This window comes from Prinia subflava, chromosome 7, assembly GCF_021018805.1.
Source record: "Prinia subflava isolate CZ2003 ecotype Zambia chromosome 7, Cam_Psub_1.2, whole genome shotgun sequence".
Lineage (NCBI taxonomy): Eukaryota > Metazoa > Chordata > Aves > Passeriformes > Cisticolidae > Prinia > Prinia subflava.
Window position 1 is genome coordinate 12057735 of NC_086253.1, and position 14681 is coordinate 12072415.

Sequence of the window (14681 nt, forward strand, 5' to 3'; positions counted from 1 at the left end):
GTAACTTGTTGCGTTCATTGAGGGTGGGTTGTTAAGTTTATATTTCTACTTTTTTTTCACAAATTCTCTAATTATCTTTCAATCCTAGCTAACCACAGTGGTCTTTCAGTACTTACAAACTTTTTCTTATGTTCATAGTGTTAATTTATCCCATCAGCCTTTTGAAACTAACGACAACATAGAGATGAAAGCAAAGAGGCCTCTGTCCAACAAGAACTCAGGATCTTGATTTAAATATCCAGAGTGCCCCAAGAGAAATGGAATTCATAAGGGGAACAAGTGCTTGAAATGGTTGCATTCCTAAGCAGCAATCAACTCCCACTCTCCATCTTACACTTTTTCTGAACACTTTTTAATATCTCTCTGCAAACCCACTAAAATTAAGACAATTTGGAGCAGGCCCTGAACATGCTCACTGTTACATGCAGCAACATGGACATCCACCCTCAAGAGCAAAGCTTTACCTCCAGCACCATTTCCTCTTTTGATGTATTGGGTTCTGCTTTACTTTGCATGAGTGTATGTTCTTTTTCATTAGCGTTGAAGCTTTCCAGAAGTCTTTGAGAATCATCTTTCTGAAATTCCAAGAGAAAACATAAAATGTAACACTTAAGATCACGCAGATTAACTGGAAACATCTTGACAGCAGCCTGGATACATTCATGTTTCCATCATGAAAATAGTTCCAGTATTAAGTGCAAATTTTGAAAAAAATACGATCTGAAAATGAATGAAAATTTTACATATTCAGAAAGGAATAATTAAAATAAACTTTTAAAATTTTCATTCCAGAAGTAGAATTTTAATGTAAAAAGTTTTAAGAAGCCGTGAAGGTGTAAAATCAATCCATCTGCTCTCAAAATGTCATACTACAGACTATGGAGTCAACCTCATGGTCTGAGCTGAAACATCTGAATTACAGCAAGTTAACTAAAATTGTCTATAATTACCACCAATAAAGAGAATGCTAAGTATTTTTGCTCCTCAGCCATAAGACAAACTTCCTAAATGAAGCTTTATGTGTGTGGAAGTTCCTGTCAGGGAGAAGTAACTATCAGAAAATGTTCATCACCTCCCTTCCCCAAAAGCAGCCCATGTTATTGGCCTAACTGCACAAACACAAACATAGGGACACAGATACAGTGTGGAAATGAAACCTCCTGCTACACACGATCTTCCCTTCACACTACAGAGATCAGAAAACAATACTAATGTGCCTCCCTCCAAACACAAAATTGGAAGGATTTTTTTTTCTTTTTTTTTAGTGAAGGAAAAGATGGCAGCCACACTACATGGGCTATTTTTTAAAATTCTTTTTCAGGTTTTCAATCCACTGACTACTTTTGATGTACTACTTTTTGATGTAGTCTAATGACACAGCTGCAGCCACTATACATGTCACTCTTTTATGAAAAGGTTCACCTTAAATTATTTGGCCACTTGATATGTAAAGTAGTCCATTTTCCCAGAACACAGAGAACAGCTAAGCTTTGGAATACACTTAATTCCTTATGATTTGCCTCTGTCACCTCTCTGGATCTTAGACGGTCCAATAATTCAGATTATACTGTTGGATTAGCCTTTGAGATGTGCTGAAGTGCAGATGTTGGTTCCTAAAAATTTACTTATGAGAAAAGCATAGCTACAAATCTCCCTCAGCAATCTGGTAATTTATTTGTTACCGTGGTAAAGATTTCTTCTTAAAAGTATCCCAAGGTATCCTATGTATAAATCAACAAATAAGAGATTTACGCATCCTCCATGCATACAAATCCCCCAGATTCAGGCTGAGAGGTATAAAATAGTGATTAACTGGGGCTGAGTGACAAATGCGTTTGCTTACTGTGGTGCTTAAAGCTGCTTCAGACTCCAGGTACTTGTCCTGCTACCAGGCTAAGGATAATTTAGCTGCTTGGGATGGAACACATCATCCTCAGGAAAGCTATCCCTGCTTTTACTTTGGATACAGAAGGCTGCAGTAGGTGCAGTTCAGCACCTGCTTGCTCCATAGCATCGGTGGGGCAGATTATTGGTGGGAAGAAGGAAGAGCCTAAGGTTGCCCTGTTCAATTGGGGAAATCAGACCCGCAGGATACAACCTTTCCACCCTGAAATGTGCTCTGTATGCACCAGCAAGCAGTTTATTTTTCTTCCAAAATAAATAACCCTTTTACGACAGCAGCATTGATTTTAATGGCATTTAAACATCTAAATGCATCTGAAGATCCAGACCAGGGACAACTGACAGCTTCCATTCCTTATTGACATAGATGATATAAAGGATAAAATTGTACATGGCTACATTGGAGTTGGTAGTGGCAGTACAATAAAGATACACCTATTAAGGCAGGGAAAATGAGCAATTGAATCAGAAAGCCTTGTACTTGCATAGGATGCATTGATCCAGCTCTTGAAGTGCTTCCATTACTAGGCTAAAGTCTGGCTTCAAACAGCTTCAATCCTCCAACTTAAAAGCTGTTGCGAACTAGAGAATTTGTCTCCTATATCATGTTTAATGATGATCAACACTAGCAGATAAACACACGCAGCAGAGCTGTTACAGCTCAAAAAAGGTGTGGTGAAAAACCAAGCCAGACCAGACCCCCACTTGCAGGCTGGCAGAACTGTCTGCAGGGCTCCAAATCCCTCAGCTGTGCCAGTGCCAACCACGGCCACATCCAGTCAGTCCAGCATGACCTGGGTCTAAGTGGGAAGGGAGAGTAAATAAATCAATGACAGTTCTCAGAAAATGTATCTGCCTGGCAGATGGGAGCCTGCCTGGTTTGGTGGGTGCATGCTACCTCCGCAATCTTTGAGTCCAAACAAACATGAAATAAAGATATACGAACCACAGTACTTGAAAGAGAACAGCAAGTATGTTATTAACAAAATCACACACTTTAGAAAACTCTGTTAGTTTGGCATCAAGCAAACCATCAATAGTGCTCAGACTCCTTTATTTGTTTAGATATCCATGTGCATACCCTCAGTGCAAAGTTATTGCTGTGGGTTAGTACTAATGCTCTGTGCTGTGTTGTAACACGAACTTTGGAAAAGTCTGTAAAATACTTTGGAAATAAGATTACTGGTTTAGGGTAATTAGGAAATCAGTGTTTATTTTCAATTATCTCATAAAGCTTCTGCAAACCGGGTACATCTTCCATTATCACTAAAAGCAACACTGCCTCCTACACGGAGCGGTGGTTACGAGAAGCAACTTGCAGGTCACTATGTTAGAGATCCCGGCCAGAGGGGCAGCACTCAGAACACGTAAACACTTCCACGGGCCTCCTTTTAGAGCTAGTCCGTTTCTTTCAGTAACTATTTAAAGGAAGCAGTGAAATCCATTCCAGCAGAGGTGTGGCAGGAATTACGGGACTCTCTCCTAGCCCGCTGCAGAGAGCACCCTGGCGCGCCGCTCGTCCCGGGCGCACCCCGGGCTGCCCCGTGCAGCGGGAGCCGCGCTCCCCGTTCCTGTGGTCCCCGTTCCTGCGCTCCCCGTTCCTGTGCTCCCCGTTCCTGCGCTCCCGGGCCCTCCGCTCCCGGGCCCTCCCCCGTTCAAACCCTCGCCAGCGGCTCCCGCTGCCCCGAGCCCCTCGGCGCGGCCGGCCCGCGCCTCCCCCCGCCGGCCCCGCGTACCTCTCCGCCCCGGCGCGGCCCGAGCGCGCAGCGGCAGAGCAGGGCGGCGGCGGCGGCGCCCAGCAGCAGCCCCAGCAGCACGGCGGGGGCCAGCAGGGCGGGCAGCGCCTGCGGCGAGTCCGCCCAGAACTGCAGCCCTACGGCCCGCAGGCACTCCTCCACCGCCGCCATCGCACGGGCCCCGGCCCGCGGCGAGGGGAGGGCAGGGCATGAGGGGAGGTCCCGCTGCTAGGGCCGTCCGCCCCCGCCCTCGCCGCGGTGGGAGGAGAACGATGGCGGGTGGATGCGGCGGCTGAGCCCGGGCCTGAGTTGGGGCAACGCCTGGGAAATCTCCGCGGCGCCGTCCGCCCCCGCGGAGGGTCCGCCTGCCGCCATGCGGTGGCCGCTGGCCGGGCTGCTGCTGGCGCTGCTCCCCGGCGGCCCCTCCGCGCCCGCTCGGCCCCGAGCAGCGGCCGCCGGGCGGGGCCCGCCCCGGGAGCCCTGCGGTCGGACTGGGGTAAGCGCTGTGCCCGCGGTGTGCGGGCGGTGAGCGGCCCCGGCGCGGCGGATGGCGGGCTCGGCGCGGGCCCCTGCGGAGGGCTGTGCTCGGGAGCGGGGCCTGGCTGAGCCGCGGCCGCTTCCCAGCCTCTGGGGCTGGGGACAGCGGCCCGAAAGGCGTCGGCGTGGTGAGGCGGCCGGCAGGTTCTGGACAGGGTCCTCAGTACAAAAAAGATAAAGAGCCGCTGGAGAGGGTCCAGCAGAGGGCCACGAAAGCGATGAGGGATGTGGGGAATCCCTCTTACTAGGAGAGACTGCGGGAGCTGGGCCTGTTTAGTCTGTAGAAGAGAAGACTTGAAAGGGGATCTCATTAGTGTATGTAAATATCTCAAAGGTGCGTGTCGAGAGGATGGTGCCAGGCTCTTTTCAGTGGTAGCCGGGGACGAGACTAGGAGCAATGGCCATAAAGTAAACCACAAAAAGTTTCACCTCAACATGAAGAACTTGTTTTCCTTGAGGATAACGGAGCACGGACACCGCCCCAAGGGGTCTTGGAATCTCCCTCTCTGGAGACATTCCAAACGCACCTGGATGTGTTCCTGTCACCTGCACTAGGTGACCCTGCCTGGGCAGAGGGTTGGCCTGGATGATCTCCAGAGATCCCTTCCAACCTTAATGATGCTGTGCCTGTGGTTTGCTGTGGTTCTGAGTAGATGCCCTTGGTGTTTATCTAGTCACAGCACCTCTGCTCACTGGTGTCAGTCTCCAATGAGAAGTGCAGTAGCTTTTAGGATGGAGCCTATATGTTCCTTCTTTCTCCTTATCTAGGTTTGTAGCTGTCAACCCATCTCAAAATGTGTTGACAGAGTTATCTTTTGCCCATGTGTAGAATACCTTACTGTGCAGTGGGGATTAGAGTAAGTCACAGATGGTAGTTTGTGGTAGGACTACAGAAAGACTAATAAACAGGAAATAGTATTGCAGGGAAAAAAACAAACACCTCACTCCCAAAAAACCAGGATGCCCCGAATACCAATAAAGAGCACACCAACATACTCTACCAGAAGAATAAATTAATGTAAAACTTGGGAAAAAGTTTCCTGACAATATTATTGCATTAAATTAATTACTTCTGAAGCATAATGTGAGTGCAGGTCCATGGAATTGGCACTACTTGCTGATGTGGAGCCCCTTGTGTTGTCGTCTGGTATTGTGGATGCACTCTGCAGCAGAGTGGAAGACACCTGCTGAATACCGGGCTCTATTTTCCACTGAGAACTAAATGTCAGATATGGCAGAAGGAAAAACAAGGAGTGCCATTATGTCTTTTCTAGCTGACACACATGGACATGCAAACACCATAGATTTTGCACATCAGCTGTTGTAAAACCACACAGGAATAAAAACCTAGAAAGCAGGAAAGGAAGCTTGTTAGCTAGAAAGCCACATTTTTAGCATGTCTTTATACATGCTTAAACCACAGTCTAGTTTTGTTGCAGGCTGTTACTTTTGTTGCAGCTCTTGACATCTAACATTGAAATTCATATATATGCTGATTTAATGCTTAACAGTAATATTTAGGATTTATATTTATAAACAAGTTTGCCTTTAACATAAAAGACTGTATTGGTGGTTTATATTTTCATCCATGTTCTAAACTTCTATTACATCAATTCAGTGAGCTGGTATACATTTCCTTGGTGGAGATAAGGCTGAACACTGCTCTAGAAATGCCTGGCAGGGATTGATACTCTTTTAACGTGATTTCTGTTGCTGCATGTCTATATGCATAGATGGAAGGGCACACAAACAGTTTTGATCCCCTTACAGGCCATTCATTCAAGAATGGAATACAATGATCAGTGAGGGTCCCTCCAGCTCAGAAGGGAGTGGTTCTGTGTATAATACTACAACTACTACTACTACTACTACTACTACTACTACTACTACTACTAATGTCTGATCTATTAATCAGAGTTTTTTTGTTTCGGCTTGATTCTGAAGTTTCCTGTTCTTTCTGTGTTCTTGAGGTGCTTGGTTGCTCAAAATTAATGGTCATACAGATTGTTTAAACAGTGAAAATAAATTAATAATCCTATTAAAGAATTTTACCATACCTCAGCTTGTGTATAAGAATTCTGGAGACCAGGACGAGCTGTACAACAAGGTATTTGGAAATAGCCCCTAATGAGGAGCTCGGTGTCTGGGAGCTGTGTCCCAGAGCTGCTCAGATATTGCTGCATGTACATGCTCATGTTTGTTTATGAGTCACTTCTTTCTCTCAAAGAGTTGTTTCCAATCCTGTATGGATGTGTTTTCCAGAGTTTCCCTTAAACCCTAGGGCTTCTGGTGCATCTGAATTTGTGAGATACCTTGCATTTTCTGTTATGTTGAAGGAAAGTGTCCTGTCTGAAGTGAGAAATATTTTCATATAGGGTAACTAAAGTTACAGCTCTAGTGATAATCAGAGATGGCTTCCCTGAGCAGGCAAAGAAGAAACATGCACGTAACAGTGGTGTTGACATAAGTCAGTACTTAACATTATTGTCATGCAGTGCTTGGCAGCAGACAGAAACAGCAAGTGTGGCTGACATCACCAGGCAGAGTTAGATCCCTGTTAATCAGCCCACATTCCTAACTCTATTAGCTCCTGCAAGGAAGAATTTTTGATAAATGACAACTTGCTCATATGACTACTGCATCTTGACCAAAACACTGGGCAATAAAACTCCTTAAAAACACCGGTTTCTTCTACTGATGTTTTGAGCTGTGATTTCTGTGGCAGTCTCTGTGGTCCAGGCACAGGCAGGAGGCTGTCACAGATTGCCTTGCAAGCTGCAGTTTTCGCATGTGCCCCCTTTGAAAGGCTCTGTGTAGTTCTCAGGAGGGAAAATGAGTGTAATGTCAGTGGACTTGATCATCAAATATGGACACGTTCCTGCTGCATCCTAGGGATCAGGTTTTCCTGCGTCCTCAAATATGCCTGTGAAATGGCAAAAAAAGATTATTTAATGAAAGCAAACTAATAGCTAGCTTACCTCTACTATTGTGCAGGGACTCATCCTGATAATATGAAGTGTAAGTACAATTTTAGCCCCAGGTGTGCATATCCACACTGGGCAGCAGAGCCTCATACTCCTTAACAAGCTGTGGGAGAGCCATGTTGTGTTTCTTCTGGTGGTTAATTTGGAAAAACTTGAGGCTTTGTAGGATGGGGTTCTGTGTAATTGTGAAGCATAAATTCAGTGTGAAAGTTCAATAATAGATATTTATGAAAAAATTCTTTTTTTATAATTGTGCTCTTCCAGGTTTTTGAAGATGATCTGTGGCTTCAGACTGAGATGGGATGCCTAGGAATGGCAGGTATGCAACTGTTTCCTCTTTTCAGCATTGTGAGAGTCCCAGAACTCACAGGGCATGGGTGTAAAGGTGAGCAGGGGCTGGGAGCTGCACCCTGGTGGCCTGCTGACATCAGTGGGACTTTCAGTCTTGAGCTACAGGGGAGGGTTTGCACAGAATTTAGGAACACCACAAGGGTGCTTTAGGTTCCCTAAATGGCTCATCTAGAATGAAGCCCTTGTGAGAAGGCTTCAATTCATACCCTGCTCTGAATCATTTTCAGGGGAGCCCTTTTTCAGTATTAAACCTAATGGTGTAGGGGAGCACCCTCTGATATCCAGAGTTCTCACGTTTGTGAAAAACCCAGATTACCTAAAGCTGATCATGTTGTTAATTTTCAGAACCCCTGTGCATTTACCAGCAGTGTTGCAATACCTATTCTTGAAGCTATTTTTACAAACCTCTGGAACTGCAATGGCTAATACACTTTGTCCTGGACCAAAGACAGAAGTTAAAGACTGTTAGATGTAGTGGGTTAAAGACTGATAGATGTAGTGAGTCTGGAGGTACTGCTGGGATGCTGGTACTCCTCACAGCAGATATCTAGTATTCTTGTCAGTGATCTCAGGTACATGAACATCTCCAGTGATTGTTGCCTAATCTGATCGAAACAAGGTACCCCAAAACTTAGAGAAGTTGCTTCGAGCTTGGAGTAGCTGCATCTGAGGGCTGCCACAGGCTCTTTGTGTAAATTTGAGAAAAATCAACTCTTTTTCCTAAGTCTCCGGTCTTTAATGTCTATATATGTATTATAAATCGTGTTCTGCTTCACCCGAGTGTGGTGGAGATGAGTGTATCCTGAAAGGTTAGGATGTCCTCATATAGCACATTAACATGGATACACAGTATGTTAAATAAACCTCTCTCTCCATCACTATGGTTCCCCAAGAGATGATTTTATGACATGCATTTGCCAAGAAATTACATGCTTTGAAGCAGTCATCAAGTGAGATACCTCTTATTTCTTTGCCCTGTGCCATGGCTAATTCACAAATGAGTTTATTAATTTAAATATGAAAGCAAGTAATTCAGATTTGCCAAGCTTGTTTTTTTCCAGTGATTATCCAATGTCATCTTTGCTGTGTGCATCCTGCTTTGTGATGGGTTGCAAATTATTCATGTATCATCCACTGAGAGAGGAAATGAGTGTGGTTTTATACTTAAGAAAAACCTTCTGGCCCTAAAAAAAAATTTGAGGATTTTGACATGTAGTATCATTTTTTTAGTGGTTAAAATAGTGTGGCCAGCAGCACGAGGGAAATGTCGTCCCTTTGAACTGGACAGTGGAGAGGCTACACCTCCAATCTTGTCATCAGTCTCCCTCTCACAACAAGAAAGACATTGAGATGCTGGAGCATGTCCAGAGGAAAGAAACAAAGCTGGTGAAGGGTCTGGAGAATGAGTCTTTTGAGAAGCAGCTGAGAAAGCTGGGGTTCATTAACCTGGAGAGGAGCCTCTGTGGGGGGACCTTAGTGTGTTCTATACTACCTGAAAGGCGGTTGTGGTGAAGTTGGAGTCAGCCTCTTCTCTCAGGTGACAGGATGAGACAAAATGGCCTCAGGTTGTGCCAGAAGAGATTTAGTTTGGATATTAGGAAAAATATCTTCATGGGAAGGGTTACCAAGCATTGGAAGAGACTGCCCAGGGAAGTGGTTGAGTCGCCATGCCAGCCCCAGATGTATTTAAAAGATGTGTGCTTCGAGATGTGATTTAGCGGTGAACTTCACAGTGCTAGGTTTGCATTTGGACTTAATCTTAAGGGTCATTTCCAAACTCAGTGACTGTAATTCTGTGACATTCTGGCATTTTGTTAGTAGGTAAACATATGCATTAAATGAGGTATTAAATGGCTGCTACAAGTACTGAAATATATGTTTGATTTTATAACTGAAAACTGTCCCATTCTAGATAAACATTGATTTTTAACATATTTTAAACTTAAGATTTTAGTGATTTTCCTAATCAGAGTACTAGATTCTTTAGTTTTTACTACAGAAGTTTTTGGCAAAAGCAGAGAGATGGGAACTTCTGCATAAAACCTTTGTCATTGAGACTGGCAGTGCGCTGAAGTGTGAAATGGTTTGTGACAGCACACTGATCTCAGTGTTTCTGTTGGAAGCTTTTCCAAGTTGTTTCTGCATAAGATGAGAAAAGACAACCCCAGAATATTCCTATGACTGAGGAACATAGTGGGTTTTTGAGAGCTATATTTGAGTCTGCTCTGATTTATTCAAAACAGACCTGGAAAGTAGATTTGTTTCCTCTTGTTGATGCCTATAGTTTCTCTGACATTGTAACAAGAAAAGCTAATGGCAACATTCAAAACTGAATACCCTAAATTGCTACCTTTGCCTGTTCATTGTTGTGTGTAATTGAAAGGACTTCAAATTGGATCTTGTATCCTGGATGGTTTTCAAGACAAAGAGTAATTTAGAATAACAACAACAACAAAAATATAGCAAACGAATACAGTTAACTCCCTTCTTCCCCACTGAAACAGATTGTTCAAAGTTTTGCTGATAAATTTGTTGTGGGTAAGCAAGTGAGACTCTGGAATCTGAATTGACATATTCAGCCCTTGAGAGCCATAAATTAGAATTAATATCTTAGTTAAATTGCTTTTTTTGCTCTCATTTTTAATTCTGAACTTGAAATTTCACAAACATTGCTTTCCTACTGTAATTTGGCATTTTCCTGCTTAGATTGGCCTGTAAAGGTATGGGAACCTTAAGGACATACAGGACTTTTTGATGTAAACCTATTGTAAGACTATTTTAATCTTCTGTTATCCTTTTTAATTGCTGTAACCAAGAGTAACCTTCACCTTGACTTCTATCGTGATGTTGTGTGTGTTGTTCTAACCCTGGGCTGTTGATGCCACTGACACATTCAGGACTCAGCCCTTGAGTTCAGAGGTCAGGGCTGTGCCAGGTCTGTGTCCATACACAGAACTATTTCCAAAGCAAAGGACGGTGTGCTGACCATGGTGGGGGAACAATTTCTTTTCTTGGAATACCCATCCTTCCACCCCCAGTGTGTAGGAACGCAGACCACTGCTGCCACACTCTTTACACAGCAGGTGCCTTTTGTACCAGGCTGGATCCTCAGAATTTGCACTCCCTGAGCAGCAAGCGAATGCAGAGAGGGCTGGCAGTGGGGGACGCTCCTTCCTAAGCATATTGCCTGTGCCTTGAGCTTGGAAGCCCAGAAGAGCAATATGTCACCACCCAAGGCAATAGTGCACAAAGCTGGAGTGGCAAGCAACTACCTAGGGAGAACAGCAAAGAAAATTGAACATTAAATACCAGAGACTGCTCTGATCAGCTGTGCATTTGTCATTTCGTATGGTGGTGGAATGGTCGTACAGGGGACTGAGTGAATACTACAGGAATGTGAGAGGTAAAATGTTACACCAATATTCCAGCTGTTGCAGCTATATTAATATTTATTTTTGTGTTTTCATTTTGAAATTCAATACAAAGTCTACCTACCAGCACTGGTAATTAGCTAGGAATATACAGTTTAAGACAGGGTTCTGGCATATCTGTTTATATTTGGTTTATATAGAATTAAATAACATTTTAAACATTTTACTAATGTGCTAATTAAAAGTAAGATAAAATATTTAACAGCTTGATAATACCTTGTAAAAGTGGGGAATTTTTAATTTAATTTTTTTTTCTGGAAGATTGTGATACTGTCTCACACCTCAAAAAAAAAGTGGAATTACTGTCTTTCTTTGATGAACAGTTTGATTTGGCATCTTTGGAGATGTTTACAGGAAAGCCCCAGATTAAGCCCCATGCTCTGGTAGTTTGCTTGCTGGGAAATGTTTTGGCCTGAGGCACTGCAGTCCGGGAATGCCTGGTGGCAGCCTGGCAAGCCCAGCTGAGGGGGGCTGTGTGGAAAGCTGAAACTGTTCTCCTGATTTCAGAGATTTTCTTTGGAAAAGGAGTGGGAATTGTGCCATTTAGAAACCAATGAAAGTGATGGCCATGCAGCCTGATAATGGCTTTGTCTGAAAACAGCCAGAAAAATGGCAAAGATTGAAGCTGTAGGAAGAAAAGAGTGGAAGGAACAAGGAGACCTCAGAGTCACTGTCAGAACTGGGGTGCATCTCTGAAGGGGTACTGTTGATGGCACCATGGAAACAAATTGCACTTCTGAGCAGCATCCAGAAGAAAGCTCTGTGCTTCTCAGTGAAAGGTTTCAGCAGTCAAGTGTTAGTATTTTCCAAGGTCAGATGAATCTATTTGTTAAAAAAAACCCCCAATTTCAGAACGGAAATCTAGAATATATGTGAAAAAGACAGAATGTATTGTACCAGTACCATTCTTTCTCAGATATTTAGAGTCCAGCTTTTCAAGCATGCAGCAGACATCTACAATAGGAACTTACCTGAGAAGAGACAGCAGGTGAATTGATAAATACAATTATGTTGGCTGATGTTGAGTATGCAGCAAGTTATGTGGAAAAGCAATTAAGTTCTTGCAGATTAGCTGTTCCAGTGACAGTTAAATATGTATGGATCAGAAAAAAGTTATTTTATTTAACTGATGGTCAATACTAGAAACAAGAATGCTACACAACAGTGCAGCTTTACTAGCAGCAGATCCAAGGCCTATATCCTTAAAAATTAATAGAAAGGATGAGAAAAATTGTGGAGAAAGGCAGTGGCACTAGTTGCTGTATGAAAATGCATCATAGTGGTTGAATCTTTTTAAACAAAACCTTCCTCTGACTATTGGGAAGATACAAGTGGATTTGCAGAAACATCCTTGTCATCATCATCAGTGTTGAGGCTGCTTAACAAAACTTCAACTACTTCAACTGCTGATGATGGAGCAGCCAAATAACATGCCTGGAGGCTTCTGCTGGGAGTTGGGCACATTATTTTAGGATTGTAAGTGCACAGCTTGAAAACAGACTCATCTGTGTAATTATTAATCCAGAGATTCATTCAGAGTTAGGGAACATGATCAGTTAATTAAATTGGTTACTGTGGACTTGATACTCTCTAGAGGGGGAGTATCAGGCATTGCTGTCACATGTAAAGTGCAGTTGGGTGTACTCATGGAGATGTTACACTGCACAGGACACAAGATCAAAAGATACTCCATGAAGCAATTACACACTTCTTGTTGGCTGACTGCCCTCATCCAAAATTCAAAAGGAAATGATCTGCTAAACAAGAAGTACTTTTAAGGTAGTAGTTGCTCAACAGTTTATACATTTTGTCATTTTGACTTCTGATTCTTACAAAGCCCTACAAAGAAGCTCATTCAGGATTTTTGTTTACTATGAAGGAAAGTGCATTTCCTGTAGTCAGGCAAGAAAACAAAAAGGAAAATTGGTTCCCCACCTTCATAGGAATGGGGTGACAATTGCATTAATGTATGATAGACACAGCATATATAAAATTAATCTTTTTCAGTGTGTGAATATATTTATACAAACCTGCAAAGAGACTTGATTCAGTAGTCTGAAACCAGTTTAGAACCATTGGAGGTGAGAAACTGTATTTTTGGATCTGCTGGAGAGTGCCATGGCTAGGTGAGCTCAGTTCGGTATTTAGCAGGTTTGTACTGCACTGAAAATTCAGCAGTGGTTTCATTCTGAGTGATTTGGACCATTGCTTAGTCTTGAAATAGAAATAAGCCATGCATGACTGTCATGAAAAAATTCCAGCCCCGAAGATATGCGGACATTTGTTGTAATTATACGTGCTCGTGTTCTCACCGAGTTTGCCACGTTGTTTTTACAGTCCCCAAATTAGTCTGAGTCTGTTACATTGTTTAACAGTGGTTTAAGTATTTAAGTAAAACTCAGGGAAAAAATAGAAAATATTTAATATTTATAAAATATAGACACCAGCTTTCCCTGGCCCATATATCCAAATTTTGTCAAGTATAAACTACTCCCATCCAAACAAATGTGGGAAGACGGGGAAGCTCCCCAAGTGCATTTCTACGTGGGTTTTGTAGGCAACAGGATTGCATCTCATTCATTATGTTAACAGAATTATTTTCAGTGATTTATGTGCATTAATGCTTTAATGCCTCTTTTAAGGGTCCAGTTCTGAATGCTCTGTTCATGCTTTTCTATTTGCAATTGTATTTCCCTATATTGTCCTTCTTACAAAGCAGTGGCTTTTCAAAAAAACCTGCTTCTCATATTAATGATATTTTAGTGTCTTCAGCTTTTCATATTTTATTAATATGTAATAGACTTTTTCATAGAAAAGTCAGTTAACAAAATTACTTGCCGTTTTAATGGGAGTTTTTGTTCATATTAATGTATAGTGCTGAAAATTGGTTTAAAAATAAGTAATAAATGAGAGTAATATTAAGTAAAAAATGAAAAAAATAATTTCTTTGAGCATAGACAATCAGCTATCATTTTAAATTTTCATAACAGTTTTCTCTTAATTCAGCAGCTTTACCTTTTGGCAATTTAACATATTAAATTATTTATTTTTAGTATAAGCTTCCTTTATTAATGTCATAGGGGCTTTTACATTCATAGATCAAAGTGATATGATTTCAAAACGATTTCAAAACTGTGTCTATTACTTTGTGTAATATCACTGGCTAATCTTTAATAAAATTTTAAGAGTATAAGCTAACTTTTATATTGCTCATTACTAAATTTATGAGTGTTTGATGGCACTCCAACTGAAATGTAACTGAGACCCATCCTCAACTGAGAAGTATTTTAGTTCTGAATGTATTGGTAAGGTCAATGCTTAATTGGAAGACTGTATTTTTGAAGCAGAACACCTTTACCACTGATGCCCTTTGCATTGTGGATTGCTTGAATTCTTTATGCTTTACTGAAAGTTTCTTTGTGTTGAAAATATTAACAGTTGGCTTATGGCTTAAACCTTTTAATTCATGCATTAAATGCTTTACATTTAAATGGCAAAAAGTTTTCTGTGGGGTATATGGGAGTTCCTTAGGGAGGAAACAGGTTTTTTCTGACTCCTGCTGGGTTTTGTAGGACAAATCCATCTCTGTTCCCTGGCTGGCCTCAGTCTCTGTTGCCTGTGATGATTTTGAGTGCCTTGACAGAAAATATCTGACTCTGTGTGCTGTGAGCCCCCTCCCTGGCTGGACTCTGCACCCTGTGCAGGACCCAGCCTTGGCTCTAATGCTGAATGTTGCCTTG

At 42.4% G+C, this 14681-nt stretch overlaps 2 protein-coding genes across 7 annotated transcripts in view; one reads left to right on the forward strand and one right to left on the reverse strand.

The window, feature by feature from the left end:
- Positions 1-3809, reverse strand: part of EVC (EvC ciliary complex subunit 1) — a 50892-nt gene extending 47083 nt beyond the window's left edge. For all 3 annotated transcript variants that reach the window (XM_063401605.1, XM_063401604.1, XM_063401603.1), the window contains exons 1-2: positions 3639-3809; positions 465-575 (exon numbers count right to left, since the gene is read on the reverse strand). In XM_063401605.1, the coding sequence (XP_063257675.1) occupies positions 465-575; positions 3639-3809 (282 nt within the window). The remainder of the gene's footprint in view (positions 1-464; positions 576-3638) is intronic.
- A 112-nt stretch (positions 3810-3921) lies between these two features.
- Positions 3922-14681, forward strand: part of EVC2 (EvC ciliary complex subunit 2) — a 64167-nt gene continuing 53407 nt past the window's right edge. For all 4 annotated transcript variants that reach the window (XM_063401602.1, XM_063401601.1, XM_063401598.1 and 1 more), the window contains exons 1-2: positions 3922-4134; positions 7424-7478. In XM_063401602.1, coding sequence (XP_063257672.1) covers positions 3922-4134; positions 7424-7478 — 268 coding nt within the window. The remainder of the gene's footprint in view (positions 4135-7423; positions 7479-14681) is intronic.